The sequence below is a fragment of the Vespula vulgaris genome, chromosome 1, assembly GCF_905475345.1.
Source record: "Vespula vulgaris chromosome 1, iyVesVulg1.1, whole genome shotgun sequence".
NCBI classification, from domain to species: Eukaryota; Metazoa; Arthropoda; class Insecta; order Hymenoptera; family Vespidae; genus Vespula; species Vespula vulgaris.
In genome coordinates, this window is record NC_066586.1 from 14567302 (window position 1) to 14586984 (window position 19683).

General features: G+C 32.7%; 3 protein-coding genes across 9 annotated transcripts in view; 1 reads left to right on the top strand and 2 right to left on the bottom strand.

Moving 5' to 3' along the window:
* Window positions 1-8665, bottom strand: part of LOC127068888 (E3 ubiquitin-protein ligase Rnf220-like) — a 144488-nt gene extending 135823 nt beyond the window's left edge. The window contains exons 1-3 of one of the 4 annotated variants that reach the window (XM_051005271.1): window positions 8550-8646; window positions 4439-4552; window positions 280-892 (exon numbers count right to left, since the gene is read on the bottom strand). In XM_051005271.1, the coding sequence (XP_050861228.1) occupies window positions 280-892; window positions 4439-4552 (727 nt within the window). In that variant the 5' untranslated portion in view covers window positions 8550-8646. Of the gene's footprint in view, window positions 1-279; window positions 893-4438; window positions 4553-7269; window positions 7896-8549 lie in introns of those variants that run through there. The other 3 variants (XM_051005262.1, XM_051005280.1, XM_051005289.1) reach the window with 3 other exon arrangements.
* A 389-nt stretch (window positions 8666-9054) lies between these two features.
* LOC127068910 (zinc finger protein 660-like) lies at window positions 9055-12961 on the bottom strand. 4 transcript variants are annotated; one of them, XM_051005323.1, is made up of 4 exons: window positions 12481-12960; window positions 12135-12278; window positions 11787-12048; window positions 9055-11477 (listed from the first exon to the last, which is right to left on the bottom strand). In XM_051005323.1, the coding sequence occupies exons 1-4, from the start codon at window positions 12616-12618 to the stop codon at window positions 10210-10212; spliced, it is 1812 nt and encodes a 603-aa protein (XP_050861280.1). In that variant the 5' UTR covers window positions 12619-12960; the 3' UTR covers window positions 9055-10209. The 4 variants fall into 4 exon arrangements, with proteins under 4 accessions (XP_050861280.1, XP_050861270.1, XP_050861260.1 ...); XM_051005313.1 differs by having other exon boundaries at window positions 9056-11705; window positions 12481-12961; XM_051005303.1 differs by having other exon boundaries at window positions 9057-11708.
* A 201-nt stretch (window positions 12962-13162) lies between these two features.
* On the top strand, window positions 13163-19286 carry LOC127068920 (TATA box-binding protein-like 1). Its single transcript, XM_051005348.1, has 5 exons — window positions 13163-13327; window positions 14210-14509; window positions 14701-14951; window positions 15039-15133; window positions 15218-19286. Exons 2-5 carry the CDS (start codon window positions 14222-14224, stop codon window positions 15457-15459), a joined length of 876 nt encoding a protein of 291 aa, XP_050861305.1. The 5' UTR covers window positions 13163-13327; window positions 14210-14221; the 3' UTR covers window positions 15460-19286.
* Window positions 19287-19683: the final 397 nt, after the last annotated feature.

Here is a 19683-nt window from a genome sequence, read left to right on the forward strand (position 1 = left end):
AAGATCAGACTCTACGTATACTTTGGATAGGAATATCCCATATATTCGAGCAAGTATTCTTAGACCAATAACTTCCGCGACTCTTCCAGGCAAGGAGAAAGCAGAAAAGACAAAGAGAGAAAGAGAGAGGAGAGGAGGAGAAGAAAAGTCGATAGGAGAATGGAAGGTAGTGGTGGAAGAAGCAAAGAATAGGTAGATGAAGATAGATAAAGAGAGAAAGAAAGAGAGAGAGAGAGAGAGAGAGAGAGAGGGGTAGATAGGTAGAGGCAGAAGACTCACGTCTGTAAGGTCGTCCCTCCTCGGGGGTGGAGCGCTCGGTGTTCTCGGATCCGGGTGTGGCGTTGGCGTCTCGATCCTCCTCCTCGGGGGTTGGGCCTCGATTCGGCGCCGAGCCGGTCCCGGTACCCGTCGGAGAACGGCTCGCGGAACCAGCCGGGCTGTGAGGTGCACCTTCTGGTCCAGAAGATAGCACAGATGAAACGGCACCACTGGCTGTACCACCAGCACCAGCACCAGCACCACCAGTACCAGCACCAACGACGTTAGCAGAGCCCGAACCGGTGGCTGTGCTTCCTGGGCCCGAAACTGAGACGACTGCTCCTCCACCGGCGGAGGGAGGCAAGGACGTAGGCGAGAACATGTTCGACATACTCGAAAGAGAGCCGATGCTTGGTAGACCCGAGCCGGCTACCGAACCGTTACCCGTCTCGACCTTGAGGCACTTGCTCGGTGGCGCGAACGCAGAAGGCCCAAGGGGCCTGAACCCAGCGAATGGTAACCGATGGTCCAGCGGATGAAGAAATTGTGGTGGCAGATGAAGCATATGATGAAGACCGTAACCGAGGGACGCCGCTGTGCTGAACGGCACCTGGAGCTCCTTCGAATCTGTCACCTGTATCGCATTCATTTTCATCATCGTTTCTCTCCCTTATTTCTTTTCTTCCTCCTTCTTTATTTTCTTACAAGACAGAAATTTTCGAACTTCGTACCATCGAACTTTCTCTATGAAGACGATAGTAATATTCCAAATTTACCGATTCAAGTTTCTCGCTCGATGTTAATCACTGACATAACCGAGTAGAAGGAACATCAAACGAATGGACTATCGCGATAGATAAGGATTCATCGTTGCTTTTCCAAACGTTAAGCTCATCGCGTACGATGTAACGTGATTTCGACGCGCAAAATCATCTCTTTCTCTCTCTCTCTCTCTTTCTCTTCCTCTTTTAACTTTTCAACCGAACAAACCGTAATTTTCATCCATTCGTTATGAAAAAAACAGAGAGAGAAAAAGAGAAAGAGAGAGAGAGAGATAGACAGATAAATAGAGAGAGAGAGAGAGAGAGGAAGTAACATATTTGCCGAAGCTTATTTTGTTTGTTGGTCGTTTTTTTCTTTTTTTATTTTTTTAATGATACACGTTACACGTGGGAAATACGTTTCGTCAGCCGATGAACGAAACGTTACCCGATAAAATGAAACTGCGGTATTTCCATTACATGTAGAAAAGGTGAACGCAGAAAAAATATATATATATGTGTACCCATATAACTGTATATGTCTGTACTTTGCAACCGGTCAGTGTTGTGTCGGTGAGAACGAGGGATAAATTTCTCGCGATACGTTTAAAAGTTAATGACATCTGATTGCGTTCGTTTCTATGTGTTTCCGCGAACGGGAAGACGTAAATCCGTGCGCATACACGGAAATGCATGAGCGGAAAGACCCTTTCGAATTATTTCCAATACAAATTTAACATCTTCGACGTAAACACATTTATAACGCGTTAAATATAACAACAATAATGACAACAAAAGCAACAAGAATGACGCGGTTCGAATCTACACATTGCATGACTGACCGTGCATCAACGTAAGCCGTTAATAGAAACCGATGTTTTTCGACGTTAAAAGCCTTATAAAATAATTCGTTCATTTTTCGTTATTTTTTTTTTTTTAATTTTTTTTCTTCGTTCTTTTTTCTTTTTTTTTCTTTTTTTATTTTTTGTTCTCTTTTTTTTTCTTTTTTTCTTTTTTCTTTTTTTTTTTTTTAATAACCACACCTCTCCCACAAGCCGAGCGAACGAGCATGGACTTAATAGACTCGTCAATCACACTCGAAATACATGCGTTACACGTTACCGACGGCGAAGGATTCGGATTTTGACGGATTATTATAACACGATGGTCTCCCGTTATTAACAATATTACATCACGTAGCTTCCATACTACGAGCCATATTCGAAGATATTCAAATAACAATTCGAGTATCGTCGATAATTCTATCATATTTCCTCCCCCATTATTTATCCTCCTCGTACCTTTTATCAAATAAAAATAGAAATAAAAAAAAAAAGAAAAGAAGAAAAAACGGTCGACCAGATGTAAAAACAACAATAACGACAAAAATTAGAAAATTTTCATAAAAAAGAATAATAGATTTAAAAAAAAAGGTGACGGAGAAAACCGAAAGTGGGTAGAAGTGAAAAGGGAACGTAGAAAACGAGATATCGATAAGCAGCTTTCGGATAAACATTTCATTCGACCGATAATGACATGGGCGATGAGTCGCGCGGGAATTAGTGCGGCACGATTAGTTTATTATTCTTTTATGCCGGTGGAAATGAGGTTTTGCGTTTGCCCCGCGTGTTTGCGCCTCGCTCCAATCAGTGATTTATTAGCTATTCATTATTATTTTAATTACCGGCGAGCGACCGCCGATACGTGACCACCGTGGCCCTCTCTTTTTTCACAAGCTTTGCCAACAAATCGGTAACGACACGCTTTGTGAGTTTATAAACCAATACTTTTTTGTTTTTGTTCACTTTCATTTTATTTTCTTTTTTTTCTTTTTCCTTTTTCCTCTCTCTCTCTCTCTTTTTTTTTTTTGTTTATTAAACCTCTTTTTCATCCCTCTTCCTATGAAACATATTATGTATATTGATTTACATAAATGTATTTCGCATCTCTCCCTTTTTTAGCCAGACAAAAAAATCTTTTTGAATCTATATATAAATCTAAAAATATATGTGTGCGTATGTGGCAGAATGAGACATAAAATTGGAAGCATAAATATTTCAATTATTTCAGACGATAGAACAAAATTTCATATGGGATTGATAGAAAATGATTAAAAACTTTGATCTAAATTCCAAAAATGCGAAACTCGTTGGCATCTCTATAAACGGTATTACTTTCCCTTGTACAAAAGTTATTGAACGAATCAAGACGAATTCAAAGTTTACGAAATATGAAAAATAGATCTTTACTCAAGTATTACACATATTACTAAAATATTTATTATATATCAATAGCATTTCTCAGATGAAATAAAGCAAAGATATACATATATATACGTACATATACACACATATATGTATAAAAATGTGCGTGTCCCTCTCCATCTCTCTCTCTCTTTCTCTCTCTCCCTTTTTCACTTTGGCAATTAAGTCACCCTGAATTATCTCGTTCACCCTCCTTCCCTTTTCTTTTTTTCTATTTTGTATTATTTTTTTTTCTTCGCCCCGTTCCTATCGCTCTTTATCGCAACAGCTTTTCGATACATTCGCACGCGCGAACCTGCCGCCGGCGAACCTGCGGTTTACGTTACGGCGTGAACGTGTTTATCCGGCTCGCTGTACAAGGATTTACTTTCTTTCTTCTCGCGTTTCGCGATCGTGTAAAAGCCACTAACATTCTCGTCCGCGTTAGCTTTTGAACGGCCATTTGAAATCATTTCAAAACGTTTCAAAAAATGTATTAATCGAATCGCATCTGTATATTCCGAAATGTTCGATGGTACATATCGTAAGTACGAATAAATTTTCTGTCTTTTATAAATCGATATACGATCGATATTATTAGCACGATATCTATAGTAGAATTAAACCAATCGTCTTATACCATATTGTCCAAGTTAAACAGAATCATACATAAGTACATATATACATATATGTATATATACACATAAAGAAACATGCACATTTACGAGTGTCCATAACATAGAGTAGGATAAAGCGACCATCTATTTCTACGCAACATCGAACATCGAAGCGCAACGGGGTACCATATGTGCATAAATCAAGCAACGATAATGCATGCGTATCGGGTGTTATCTTCAGGGTAATCGATTTTATACATCGAGGATCAAGGTATCGAGGAGGACGAGGTTAGACGAAGAAATTCGTAAAAGTGAAGGACGAGGTTTGTTAATCAGGTTTAATAAGTTCTACCGGGTGTGCTTAAATGAAGGGATATCGTACGAAGAAGAAAAAAGAAAAGAAAAGGGAAAGAAAAGAAGTGAAGACAGTAAAGACAGAAAGGATTATATGTAGAAAGAAGAATAAGAATTTGTATAAAATAAGTATGTATGCAGAAAAGCGGAAAAACGTGGTAACTGTTTCGGGGAGAATATAGGCGAGGAAGAAAGGGACACTAACTTGTGGATTGAAGGGTCTTTGCATTCTCAGGGCCTCGGGCAGTCCCCCGGCCTGCGAAAACACGACCAGGGACGGCGGTGGTAGATGATTCGGCACGTACGCAGAGTTATCCATCTAGAACAGACATGTTCTCGTGTTCCTTCCTTTTTTCCTCACTGTCTTATTCTCTGTCTTTCTATCTATCTATCTATCTATCTATCTATCTATCTATTTATCTATCTATCCATCTCTTTCTTTCTTGCTCTTATCACAATTCTTTTTCTTTCTCTTCTTCTTTTATTTTCTTTGCACGAATCGAAAGTCGAATACAAAAAGTAACCGATACCGTTGATTCCGATCACAGGTAGAGAACAGACGATCGAACAATTTTTTCAATACATTAACCGTCGTCAAATTAAATTCACATCGATCAATAAAGATATTACATCATCTTTTTTGTATTTGTTTGAAAGGTAAAAAAAAAAAAGAAAGCAAGAAAAGAAAAAAAAGAAAGAAAACCAATAACTCTGAGAACTATTTTTATATCCTTTCTTTTTAACTCTGTTCTCTTTTATTTTTTTTCATTTTTCTTTTATTTTTATTTCTTATCAATCGTTATCGGATAAGATAGCCAATGCGTCGCTAAAAGAATGCTCGATTTTTCTTCGTTATTATTATTATTTCTTTTATTATTATTATTATTATTATTATTATTATTATTATTATTATTATTATTATTATTATTATTATTATTATTACTATTACTATTATTATTATTGTTAACTTCACGTATGTGTTTCCCGTGTTGTGCCGACAAAGGAGATCGTATTATCCAATAGTTCTCTCGTCTGTCCTATTAATCGTCAGGTCTGCTAATTATTTCTCTCCGCATCGAATTGTTCGTCGTTAACACCGACTGCTAAACCAACAGCTTTTCTCCTACTATTGATGCTGCTAGTGCTGTTACTGGTACTGTTACCGCTACTATTGCTGGTACTGCTGCTGCTCTTGCTGCTGCTGCTGCTGCTGCTGCTCTTGCTGCTAGTTCTAACCTTTCAACGGGACATATCGAATTCGATACGGGAGTAATTGCATCGATCGCTGCCAGACCGCCTTCTTCTTCTTTCTCGCTCCACGCAAAGTCACCGTTCCTAACGAGACGCGTAAGAAAAGAAAAGGACACACGGCTGAACGGAGAAGAGAGAGTCGAGAGGGGCGGTAGGAAATAATAAAAAAAAAAATAAATAAATAAATAAATAAAAAAGAGAAACTCGGCACGTACTTACTTACGTCAATGGAAAATCGAGAAACTTAAGGGCTACTATTTATATTGGGTCAATATTTTTAAACGTTTAATCGGTATTTTAAATAAATGATCAGTATTTGTAATAAAATGTCGATACGTAATATAAATGACGCAATTCAGACACAACCCAAATTCTATCCTGACGCTTAATCATTTATAAAAATTGAAGTGAAAATATTCATATATAGATACTTACTGATCATTTATTTTACGAAATATTTCTCATTAGTAGAAATATATTGAGCAAATAAATAAAAACGATACCTAAGGCGATCCCGTGAAAAAGAATCCTTCTGACGTCTGATTATACTTAATATTTATATTTTATTGATTAAGAGATCGGTTTCCTTTTTTTTTTCTTCTTTTTAAAGGAGAATTGACCAAAAATGAAGATATGAATAAAAATAAAAAGAAAACGAAACTCGACGAGATCGATCGGCTCGAAGAAAAAGGTAAAACAAAAAAAAAAGAAAAAGAAAGAGGAAAAAAATAAATCAAAGATCGAACGATTATGCACATACATAAGTACATGCGTGTGTACGCATGATGTATCGACGATTTTAATCGAATCAACGCGAAAATCAATACTTGGACGATATTATGTCATCATCCGATACCGTCGAACGCAGCTAAAGCGCGATGAGCGCGTAACGAAATTCCGGATCATCGAATTCTACGATTACACTTCGACATTACCAATTATTTCGACGGTTGGCAAGTTTCGCGAAATATCGCGATACAAATTAATCTTGCGGCCCGACACGGCATCGACATCGATCGTGTTCTCATAGTTGTAGGTCGTTGTGAATACGATAAAACGATTCCGACGGCACGCGCATTACTCTCACTCTCTCTCTCTCTCTCTCTGTTTCTCTATTTCTGTCTCTCTTCTCCTTTTTCTTTCAAATATTATTACGCGAATAAAAAAAAAAGAAAAATAAATAAATAAAAAGAAAAAAGAAAATTTGGAGAGAACCGATTGCGTGTTTGTATGTTGTAATTTCGGAAATAAGCATATCCAATGTCACAAAATATAATCAGATGTCAAAGGATGAAAAACTACTAATATTCGTTTCGTCGATCGGACAACGTTTCTCCTACGTCCTTCTACGTCGTTGCAGAAGGCAAACGTTTAGGCTGGACACTTGTTGCACCGAACTTCTCCAGCCACTCGTAACAAATTTCTTAATGGGTTTAAACAATTAGGTATACGTTCTAACACGACATATCGAAATGTATCCTTTGATTTAACTTCCTTACACGTTTGTGCGCGCCTGTGTGTCAAATGTGTTTTTTCGCGATTCAAACTCTCGTACACTTGTTTTTATCGTAACGATCTCATCGAGGAGTATACATTTCTTGTAGAAATTAATTGAAATTTTTTAAGTAGAATATATACTTGGCAGCGATCGAGCAAAGATCAATCCATCGTTGTAATTCGATGAGCGAAGGAAATAAAAGAAAAAGAGGAAGTATTCGAATCGACGAAGAGCAAGAAGAAAATATTAAATAACGTATAGGTTATCCTAATCACCAATGACCGTACATTTTCCTCGTGTGCACTGAAAAAGTCGTGCGCGGCAAGCCGCGACATACGGCTATCCGAGAACATTCACACTACTCTTTCCTGTCAGATCCTCTCCGTTTTGATCCTCTCTTATCCGTCGCTTTGCGAGCGACGAGTTTCGAGTTTCTTCTCGGGACGCACCATATTCCGCGTGCCACAGGTCTCGACGTTAGTTGATAAAAGTGAGACAAATAAAATACGACGGCGTCAAATTCGATCTCGTAATAACGGTCGTAACAACGATAATGATAATAATACTAACAACGCGATACGTAAATTACGTTCTCTCGGTAAAAAAAATTGAGAACGTCTAAAATGTCGTGAATGCGTTTCGAAGAACGCGCCTCGTCGAACCTAACCTCGAATAAGCGCGAGAGCACCCGAACACCGGCGCGGAGACTGGCGCGACGTACACTGACGGTGGCTCACGATTCGCGCGCTTTTCCTCTCCTCTCTCTCTCCCTTTCGTTTCGTCCTCGTACGGCGGCGTACGTCACGCCGTAGTACGTCACGATATACTCCGCTGCCGCTGCTGGTGCTGCTGCTGCTACGGTGGCGGTGCGGCAACAGCCAGAGACGAGGATTCTATCTTTCTCTCACCCTCTTTCTCTCTCTTTCTCTTTCTCGCGCGCGCTATCTTGAAAGAAGAGAGAGAGGGTACGAGTAGCGCCCGTGGCGCGACTTCGAAATTCAAACGGAGCACGCGAGCCCGCCACACTCACTCTCTCTCTCTTTCTCTCTCTCTCACTCGCGAGACCTAACCTCTCCGTGGTCTGTCAGAAAGAACATGCGACTTTACGCGTCCGATTTTCGAGCGGTGGTAGCAAAGGTAATTGCGATGGTTTACCGCTGGATCGACTCACCCTATGCTACCGTAAATAAGTACGGTACTTTGGTGAGCCGGCAAAACTGGACGGTTTGTTTGGACGGATAGGTTGGCTTGTTGTACAATGGATATAGGAAGCGAAGTCCTCGCGGAAGAGTATGCAGAAACTAAAAACATGAATCGAAAAAGACAGAGAGAGAGAGACAGAAAATGAGGAAGGAAGGGCAAAGGAGAGAAGAAAGGAAAAATAGAAGGGATAATGAGGAAAAGCGAGACGAAAGAGCAAAGAGCGTACGAGAAGGAGGGAAGGGGGGAGCTTGGCGTCGGGGTGTTACGTGTGCGGGTGGAAGAGGACAACCACCAGGCCCGTGCGAGCAACCTCGTGGACATGCGAGTGCAGACTGATTGGAGCATGGAGTATGAGGGTACTTACCCACGAGCCCTGAGTACGGCGGCGGAGGTGGCGGTGGAGGTGAGGTGGAGGCGTGGAGGCACCGACCGGCGGCGGTGGTGACGTGCGCGCGTGTTTTCCGCCGCCATGACTGGCGCCACTGTAGCACTCCTCGAACGAGTACGCAGGCGCGGGATGCGCATTCGTCCAACGCGCACCTGACTTGTCGCGACGTACGAGCTTCAATCGCGCGTTGTCCGTGCAACCGATAACGTCTTGAGATTTACGTCTCCTCCTCTTCTTCTCTGAATAAGTTAACTTTCTATTCTTCTCTTCGTTTCTGATCTTCTTCTCTCTTTCAAGTATCATCCTACAATCTTCTGTTTCTTACACTTTATCGATAGCTTCTGTACGACTCAGAATTCAGCTATTTAGAAGACATCTTGATTTTGTTTCTTAATTATTTGTGAAATACAAGCAATCATTTACAACACATTTCTCTTAATTTACTATGTATTATTATTACTGACTTTTCAGTATAGTGAAAGTACGTGAGAATTGAATATGCTATCGTTAGAGATTTCGCTATTTTCGTGTATTATATAACTTTCCAGACTTATAAAGTAAAAAAAGATAAATACGTATATTTAATTATATGGCGATTTAAAATATGTAATATCATGACTTATTCAATTATTTTGTAAACTGAATCATTTTATGGTTATGCTTCCTGTTATAAATGGATCTTCGAGGTAAACAGAGATCAAGGTGACTTCATTTCTCTAAGTATTTTTAATGGCATTATAAATATCTTAAAAATTCGTTATGTAGCTAGATGGCGTACGCTCATGGTCAAAGGAACACGTAACGTGTTACCGACGTTACCGAGAATGAATTTTCATACATTTTACTCATTTATTCAAATAGATGGCACATTCGCATTTCGATACTTTACCGACGTTAGATAAGAAGTAGCATTCTTATTCGCTATTGTCGCTTAGTTCGATAACGTCGCGTACGACTTTATTAGCAGAATAATTTACACTAGCAAATAAAACAGGAAGTTTAAAATAATTAAAATTAATATGAAACATTACATGCAGAAGTGAGTTATAAAGATTGTTAGATATAATAAATTTATAATTGAAAAACTTTTATACAATTTTAATATATCACGTATTTATAGAACTACACATTATATATATACGCATCGTACAGACATGAAGAAATTTTTTCATTTGAATATACGACAAAAAATAGTTTTAAAAATAATAATGGTTTTCAGTCTTACATTACAAATATTACAAGCATCGAATATAAATAAAATGTAAAAAAAGAATCTTTATAATATACAATGTTGCACAAGGAAAACAAAAATTGTTGAGCAACATATTTTCTACACATCCACGAAGCAATCTTTCATTGTTTGATTAATTCATAAACTTTATAAATCACGATCCTTTAAAACTATTAAATAAGTTAAAAATTATGTTCTATAGCATTACATAATTCAAGATATAAATTATTATATTATAATCTAATATTAAATGTGAAATTGAAGACTTAATATCTCTAATAAAGAGATATATATGTTAAGTTAATTGACTTAAGACACAAATTCTACCTCCTTCAAGCTAAATGTCTATTTTTTTAACTTTGAACAAACAATATAGGAGGAAAAATAAAAAATTTCTTAATAATATTAACCATACTGTATAAGATTCAAAAGAGCATCTACATTCTCTTTTTCTGCTTCTTCTTGTGGAATAACTTGTGTAACATCTTGATTTAAAAGAACTTGTTCTATGAGAACAGTTTCTGTATCTACTTCTTCTACAGTTGTAATATCTTCTCTTGATTCTTCTTCTGTGTTACTATTTTTTCCCCCATTCTTTTTTTGTTTCGTTCTTGGTCTGTCGCTATGAATTTTCATATGACGTCTCAAATCATACTTCCCTACAAAACGTGCATTGCAAATTTCACAACCAAAAGGTTTGCCACTAGCATGAGTCCACATGTGACGTCTTAATGCTGCACTAAATGTAAATGCAATTCCACAGACGTTACAAATGTAAGGTTTTTCTCCTGTATGTATAAGACTATGATCTTTTAATGTAGCTCTCTGATTAAATCTCTTCCCACAAACTTCACACGTATAACTTCTGGGATTCGAATGAATTCGTAAATGGTTCAGAAGATTCCCTTGTTGTGAAAAACGCCTACTACATACATTACATTTAAATGGTTTTTCTCCCGTATGAACACGCATATGAGTTTCAAGAGTACGATTATTCAAGAATCGTTTACCGCAAACTGTACATGGGTATTTTGGTAAATGAAGACCTTGGGGATCCAAATGTGTAATTAAGTGTCTTTTGTAATTACCTTTATGGTTGAACATACGTGGACATTGACTACACGCATATGGTGCTCCATGTACATGTGTTACAATGTGATTTTCTAATTCTAATTTTGTTTTAAATCTTACTCCACATTTTGGGCAACGATGTCTTGGAAAATCGGTATGACAAACCATGTGTCGCTTTAAATATCTTTTTAAGGTATACGCTTTATTACATATAAAACACGAATATGGAAATTGTCCTGTATGTGTTTTTACATGAGTTCTTAATTCTCTGTGACTATCACAATCCTTCTCACAAACAACACAAAAAAATGGACCACTACTTGGAATATGATTATCAATAGTATGAAGTAAAACACCTGTAAGTTTATCATAGTTCTGCAAACATAAAGTACACTGATATTGTATAGTATTATTCTCAGTTTTTATTTCTTTGATCCTAGTTATTGTATCATTTAAACTTCCTAAAATATTATCTTTAGGATCAATGAAGTAATCTGAATCAGTATCATCGCTTTCTCTTAAGTCCACATTCTCTGTTGTATTACAATTTTGTTGGTCGTTAAGCTTCATTTTATCTTCCTGCTCTATTATGACCGATTTATCTGTTGATACCAATTGCCAAGTTTCATTTTCAATGTTTAAAGTCTTAGTACTCTTTAATTCTGTATTATCAGATATATATACTGTATCTAAAAATTCATCATTTGTTCTAGGTTTTTCAAAATTCTCTTTACAAGATGATGCTTTAATACTAATATTTTCATCTTTTGGCTTGCAAGGATTATGATCTTCTGATTTGATAGATTCCATTATTGTGTCCCCTATATACACTACTGTACAATTTAAATCGTGTGAACTAAGAGTACTACAATATTGATTGACTAATCCACTTTTAATACTACATAATTTACCTTGCTGATCAACATTGATGATCTTATTTAAATGATCTTGAATCTTATCTGTTCCATTATTCTGATTCAAATCCATAAACGATATTATTTCTAATGATTGTTCCATTTCATCTTTGTTTACTTTAATCTCCTTGTTTAATTGATCATTAATAGAACTTGCATAATTAACAGGAACCATTTCAGAAGAATCAAATACCTTTTCTGCTGATTCTTTGCTTAACATTATGGAATCTTGTTCATTTCCATTTTCTTCAATTTCTTCCTAATAAAATTTAATAGAGTAATAAAGAAATAAAATGATTATATATATATTATGCTAATATAATTAATATAGATATAACAAATTACCTTAATATCCTCTATTTGCGTATCAAACATCTTTCTAAGTTTTTCCTCAGTCGCTTGTACTTGTAATTTAAAATCATAAAATGCAACAGTCCGATAAGCACATTTGGCGCAAAGCATATGTGGTAATCCATCATGTCTATCAATCTAATCAAAATAATTTTCAATGCATATTAATTTTATAAAACAGTTATATATAAATGATTACTATATGCTCATTTTTTGAGGTTACAAATTTTTAATCAATATCTGATCTTTATGAAAAATGTTATCTTAACATAGTACAATGATAAAGGAAAAAACTGTACAGACTTCGTTGAATGATTTTCACGTTTTTCTTTCTGCTAACCTGAATCGAGGTAAGTTCAGTAAGTTTTTCAGGTAAATTCTTGCTACTTATCGTGTCGTCATCATACATTGGCAAAAGTACACCATCAATTTTCATGCACGCACGACACATATTCCTGCAGCAAACTTCCCAGCTCATCGTTAAAATTTTCAAATAATTGTGAACAGACACTTGAATAATTGACTACCTTCGTAGAAATATAAACAAATACATTTCACATTTCGCGGTCATACCATTCGATGATCAACACTACGTCCGATATATGTGTAGTCATAGGTTATGCGCTTAACATAACATATCTTACATAATACACCAAATGAAATCGCTGAATAATTTTTCTAAAAAATATAAAGACGTTCTTTCATTTATTTGATATACGACATTGTCATAATCGTCATAAATCTTAGTTTTATTCCTTTTTCCTTTTCTCACAACATTTTACATTATCATAATAGTTTATTTGTATTTCTTATGTAGCACAAATTTTAAACTATCATATATAAGTAAACCTATAAGATCGCACTTGAAAGCCGGATTGTAGGCTTCCCTGAATTTTAATTGGTCAATATGTTATTGATGCTTCGTCATTGGTCATTCATAAATTTTTCCTTTTCTTATTGGTCGTAATAGTTCAGATTAAAAAAAAATAATAATATGAATCGTGCCTTAAGCTCCATAGATGTTTCTGGTTAGTCGTCAACGTGATAACCAGCGGTTGCCAGTTTAAAGAACATGGCTGAAAACAATGGCTGCAGTTATTGAGCTAACTCTACGATTTCTTCACACTTGTCAACAAAGACATTAATATTGAAGCGGTAATAAAGTGAAAAATACATTATAGTTAAAAGTAAGTATTTTCCTACGAATATTTCGATTAACCTTTAGTCTATAAATTGATTTATTTAAACTGTTGTACTAGTTTTGTCAACATCGATGTAATAGTATCCGTTTCCTCTTTAGAGACGCTGTCATGTGAAATTGTAATAATTAAAACGTTATTTATATTTAAAAATTGTTCTCACGTGATAAATATTTTGCATGCTCGCTTTGTATGTATAATACTTGAAAAATAAATTTTTTTTTAAGGATCTATAGACCTTGAGTCACTCCTCATTTCTTCGTCGGATTCTGTAATATTTCTTAGAATGAAATGAAATACATAAATTATAATAGGATTTAAATATTTTCGAAAATTCCATAAGGATATATAAATCATGCGATTATCTAATTCACATATATATTGATAAACGATTTACAATATTTAAAACTTAGTATTTTTTAATATTTTTTAACTGGTCTTTATGTATAAAATAATACTATTCTACACAGAAATATATCGTGATAATATTCTTAAAAAATATTTTCAAGTGAATTAATTCTATTAGAGAATATGTTGATTATATATTGCTACCCTATATTATCTACTTTTAATTTTCATAATTCAGATTATCGCTATATCTCTAAGATAATGTTCATGTAATATCATAACCAACAAACATATTCCATAATTGAATGTAATAAAAGATGTTATTTCTGATTCTTGATATATATTTCTTCCTTCAGTTTTATTTTTGTTTTACCTGTTAAAATTAATATGATTATATATATATATATATATATATATATATATATATATATATATATATATATATTGTATATTTATAAATTATTAATTATTTAAAATGTTAAAGAACAATATATTTCATAAATATTTTCAATTTTGTTGTAGGTATATAATATTATGGCAACTGCTATTCAAAAAAATAGCATGAAACCTTTAACAAATAGATCTTTAAATCATGTAGAAAATGTTGACAATTTAAATAACAGTGATATATGTACTGAAACAAAAGATAATGGACTCTTTAAAGAAGAAATTGAAACATGTATGACTGAATCTGAACAAGAAACACCTGAGCTTGATATTGTTATTAATAATGTAGTTTGTAGCTTTAGTGTAAGGTGTCATCTTAACTTAAGAGAAATTGCACTTAATGGCTCAAATGTTGAATACAGAAGAGAAAATGGAGTAAGTAAAGATATATACTTTTTCTGTTTCAGCTAACTAAATAATATTTCTATATAATAAATAATTTGATTGTGATTTTAATATAAAGAAAAATCATAACGATATCTTTTGATTTTAAAATACTAATCAGTTAAATATAGATTAAAATTTATCTTTTAATGTAAAATCACATTTTCGTATAAAATTTCCAGATGATCACAATGAAATTACGAAGACCATATACCACTGCTTCTATCTGGTCTTCAGGAAAAGTGACTTGCACGGGTGCAACTAGTGAAGCTGAAGCAAAAGTAGCAGCACGTCGATTTGCACGTTCCCTTCAAAAACTGGGCTTTAAGGCACGGTTTCATAATTACAGGGTGGTTAATGTGTTAGGTACATGCTGTATGCCATTTGATATCAAAATAACATCGTTTTCAATATGTCATAAAGAAAATGCAGAGTAGGTATATTTTATCATTTATGCAAATGTATCTAAAATAAAGTAAGATTTTAATTTTGGTACGTAGTAAGGTATATTATATTTTAGTTATGAACCAGAATTACATCCTGGTGTAACATATAAATTAAAAGAACCAAAAGCAACATTAAAAATATTTTCTACTGGAAGTGTTACAGTAACAGGTAAATAATAACTTTCACTAATCCAATGTACTATGAAGCGAACTATCTTTTCTATCATTAAATATATGTATAATGATACTTCAGCTCCTAATGTTGCTGCTGTCCAAGCAGCAATAGAATATATCTATCCACTAGTCTATGAATTCCGCAAAGAACGTTCAGTAGAAGATAAGTTGGCATTGGAAACAAAAAAGCGCAGACTAAGTAGTAGGAAGAGAAATCGGGAAGAGTTCCTACGTGACACAGATCTATTATATGATCCTATGTTTTCCCCATCTTCATCTTCTGTCGATGAAGAAGGTGACAGTGATGCCAGTTGGGACTGAACTATTTATCTTATTATTTTTTTGTTGAGTATAAAACAATCATGTGTATATTTCGTTCGATTTAGAACGATTACAAATTGCACTGAACAATTGCTGCTGCTAAGAGTGAAGTGATGCATAATTCATTTTCTTAGTGTCTGACAAGTGCGTGAGTGTCAAAGACAATAGTGTACATTTATGTGCACTTTAATTTATAATTATCTTTGCACGTATCAATCTGACTGACTTATGTTTTTAAAATTACATCCCTCATATTTTCATTCTACGACAACATATTTAGGTATAAACATCTTTCCTAGGCATACATGGAACATATGTCATTCTTATGTATACTATCATTCATTTTTGAAAAGAATATTTGGGATGTATTTAGTAATATTTCTGACAAGACTTAGTTTATATAAGGGATCACTCGTTTGTATTTATGTTTTTATGAATTATAAAAATTAAAATTAGGTAATAGAAAAAATATACATAAATACGTTCTAATGATTCAGGTTGCATCAAGCGGACAATCTTTGGGCTATGCAGACAAGTGCCACCATAATAATTGATTGGTGATATGTATATTTCTTTTATTTTTTTGTTCTACTTTTTTTACATACAGATTTGTCTGTTTACGTTTAATGAACGTATACTGTGCCAAAGATGGATGTTCAAAATTTGATGATACAATTGAAAAACATGGAACTACAAATTTATTTCACTGCTGTAACATTTAGCTTTTTCATTAATATAGTCTGCTTTAATGGATATGATAGTATTTTAATATAATAATCTATATTTTGCGGATGTTTCTAGAAAGAGTATATAATATCGTTGATTCGTCAGACTGTATCAAGCAAAAATACTATATATATTTAAGTTTGTATAATCAACATTAATAATAGCCCATTCTCGATCAAACACATGACAGATTTATTTAATACATTCAGATCAAACAGTTATCTACAATGTACCATTGCTATCATTATCCTATAATTATATAGGATATGAATATAGATCAATGACATTCTCAACTGTTAACTCACTGACACTCATGTGTTAATTATTTTGTATATGAAAATTAGTGTTACTATATTATTAGGCAGTATTAAGATAAGTTCGTCAATAATTATGATAAGGACTGCAAACTTATGAAGTATCACAAATAATTCTAGGCAATAACAAATACCATAAATTGTGATTTCATAAGTCCAAATGCATATTATTTATGTGTATCTATACAGATGACCATGGATCAAAAAAAATTCTTAGTTCTTACTAAAATACTCTCTAAATTTTTAAAATTGTATGGTGAACATTTTAGTAGCAATGTACCAAAGTTACAAGAAATATCAAAAATTAAATGATAAGATACTTGGAATAAATGGCAACTGGAAGATCTGATAGTATAATAAATAAATAATTGCAAGAATAGGAATAACAAGTAAAAAATAAAAAATATGGGATGTGTATGTGTATAAGAAGTCTGTCAAAATAAACAAATTCTCTCTAGAATAAATATTTCGCAAAATGCTACTTTAGAATGTTTGAACGAACGTGGGCTGCTTTGCATTGATAATATTACTATATCAGGAATTTTTTTTTAATTCGAATATTACAGAATTTGCCATTTACAATAAAAAAAAAAAACGACTAAAGGCTTAATATTCACTTGCTGCCTCATTTATTCTTGCTCATAAAAATAATATTATGGTTGTTGGTGTTAGCTAATGCACAGCATAAAGAAACTATAAAAACGAAGTTTATAAAAAGTGCATATATCATTTTTTAATCAAAAGCAAAATAATATAAAGTTTCTCGTGAAAGTGATGAAAGAGAATTTGTGCTCTTGCAATTTCTATATACAGAACTATAATAATTATATAACTTGCATATATATATATATATATATATATATATATATATATGATTTTTCAGAATATGTGTGAAAAATATAAACCATACAGTATCAATATTACTTACAATCAACTTATATTGTTTATATAAAGTTATTTATATTTTGGGAATGCCAGCACTTGTTAAAGTATCTATTACAATTGTTAATTTGCAGTTCTTTATAATTTGAAAGTTTTACATGATATAGTACGTGCATTTGAAATACATTATATTAATAGATATTTATATATTCAAAAAATTCAGAATACAGAAAGACCTTATTCTTTTTAAAATTTCTTTATTATGAACTAACAACACATTATTTATCAACAAATAAGATATACGAACAAATTATTAGATATAATTAGAATTATAATTGTGAGTGATCCCCATATAATATTACAAATTATGATGATTTTTTATGTTGTCATATAGCTAGCACATGGTCAAATATTGTCGATGATCTGGAATGATGTTTAAACTAATGTTTTGAAGAAGTTCATTTCATTTTTATAATTTTTTTCATACATTAATTTTATCCAAAAAAAATTATAATTTTAATGCTTGAATTGTCAAGCAAAAGTCACTGCCTATTATACAAAAGTTTCAGTAGAAATTGAACACTTTGAATGCAATTGAGTACATGTAAAATTTCTTTCTTTTTTGTTCATAATATAAGACATTTCATTATCTTATGGTTGCATAATATAATCCTTATATGAGCTATATTTCCTAAATGTATATACAGTACATATAAAAAAATAGGCAATGTGGCATATTATTGACATGAATCAATAAGGAAAATTATATATACATATATATATATATACATACATACACATATATACTATATATACATATATATATATACATTTTTCCTTACTATATATATATATATATATTGCTAAACTTTAAAGTGCCAGGCTTTCTGTATGTCTTTGTTGCAAAAACACAGTGCTGCATTATTATTTTTTTTTTTTTTATTTCAATGATTTTAATATAAAATGATTAAGTTGTGCACAAAGTACATTAATAGAATTTTTCTTTATTTTTCTGCATACAAGAGTTCCTTTTTAAAGCTCTGAGAAATAGATAATCAATTATGTATTCGAAAAAAGAAACTTTCGTTATAATCTAAATAGACCAAATGTACAAAATGAGACTGAACTGCTTCTATCGCATTTAATATTTTCCTATACACTTAAGACACAGTGGAATTTATATAGTCTGGTTGAACTTCATTAAAGAACATGCTGGATATATAGATAATAATATTTTAGTTGTGTCATCACTCAAACAATATTTAATATCCGCTATTTTTTTTCTTTCTGTTTTCTTTATTTTTTTAAGTACTTTGACTTTGTTATAATATAATTTCGCACTAACTGAATTGTAATTATAATGTTAAATCTTTCAATATGATTATAGAACAAAAGAAATTATATATATATATATTTGAATATTTTTTTCTTTTTTGCAAAATTGAAGTTGTAAAGAGACATAACAGAAATACGTCAGTGCGCGACAGACTGCAATATTAAATATTATACTTCTTAAAACAAAGGAAAAAAAAGAAAAAATATGTCAATACATCTGGAATAGTTTGAGAAAGCTTAATAAATATTATTCGCACAATATAAAATTGAAACAATAACAACAATAAAAAATTAAATAAAATTATTAAAAGTATGCTTGCTTGATTTTCGTAGATTACTCTCGTTACAGCGATATGTGATATTATATCAATATATTTAATTAACACGAATTCTGTAATTATCGCATATACACATCTTTAGCAATAAACAATAATGATATCATATAGAAATTATTCAAGATTGTACATGTGAAACAAAGAATCGTTTAATTCTATGTAACGATTGTACTCGTTATACGGATGTGAAATAGCTTATAATAACAAAAATAAAAATCGTATATTATCACATTAATTTTTTTCAAAGTTTATTTCAATTATATCCTTGCAATAAAAGATACAATAATATTCGATTTTATTTTTACATAAACATAATAAAATAACTAAAATCGGAAAATCATCAATTATTTCTCAATATTTATACATATAAATGTCAATGATATATATAAGAATTTTTGATATTTTTATTTATAAACAATATCTTTATTTAAAATAGATAAGTATGTAACAATATTAATTTTTATGAGATATATAATAATTTTAAAAAATGATATAACAATCGCTATTTTTTTCTTTGATCTTATAGTTACCATATAAACATTATTGTAAAAAAAAAAAATCAAAAAATTGACAAAAGTATATGACAAAGAAATATGTAATAATTAAAAAGAAATAATTCGGCTGTTTATCCT

Excerpts from the sequence above, each read along its gene's own strand:
- LOC127068910 (XM_051005332.1), bottom strand. The coding sequence starts at position 12,618 with ATGAGCTGGGAAGTTTGCTGCAGGAATATGTGTCGTGCGTGCATGAAA. Across the intron at positions 12,279-12,480 it reads CTGAACTTACCTCGATTCAG|ATTGATAGACATGATGGATT; the intron begins GTTAGCAGAAAG and ends TATTTTGATTAG. Across the intron at positions 12,049-12,134 it reads CGCAAATAGAGGATATTAAG|GAAGAAATTGAAGAAAATGG; the intron begins GTAATTTGTTAT and ends AAATTTTATTAG.
- LOC127068920 (XM_051005348.1), top strand. The coding sequence starts at position 14,222 with ATGGCAACTGCTATTCAAAAAAATAGCATGAAACCTTTAACAAATAGA. Across the intron at positions 14,510-14,700 it reads AATACAGAAGAGAAAATGGA|ATGATCACAATGAAATTACG; the intron begins GTAAGTAAAGAT and ends TAAAATTTCCAG. Across the intron at positions 15,134-15,217 it reads TGGAAGTGTTACAGTAACAG|CTCCTAATGTTGCTGCTGTC; the intron begins GTAAATAATAAC and ends ATGATACTTCAG.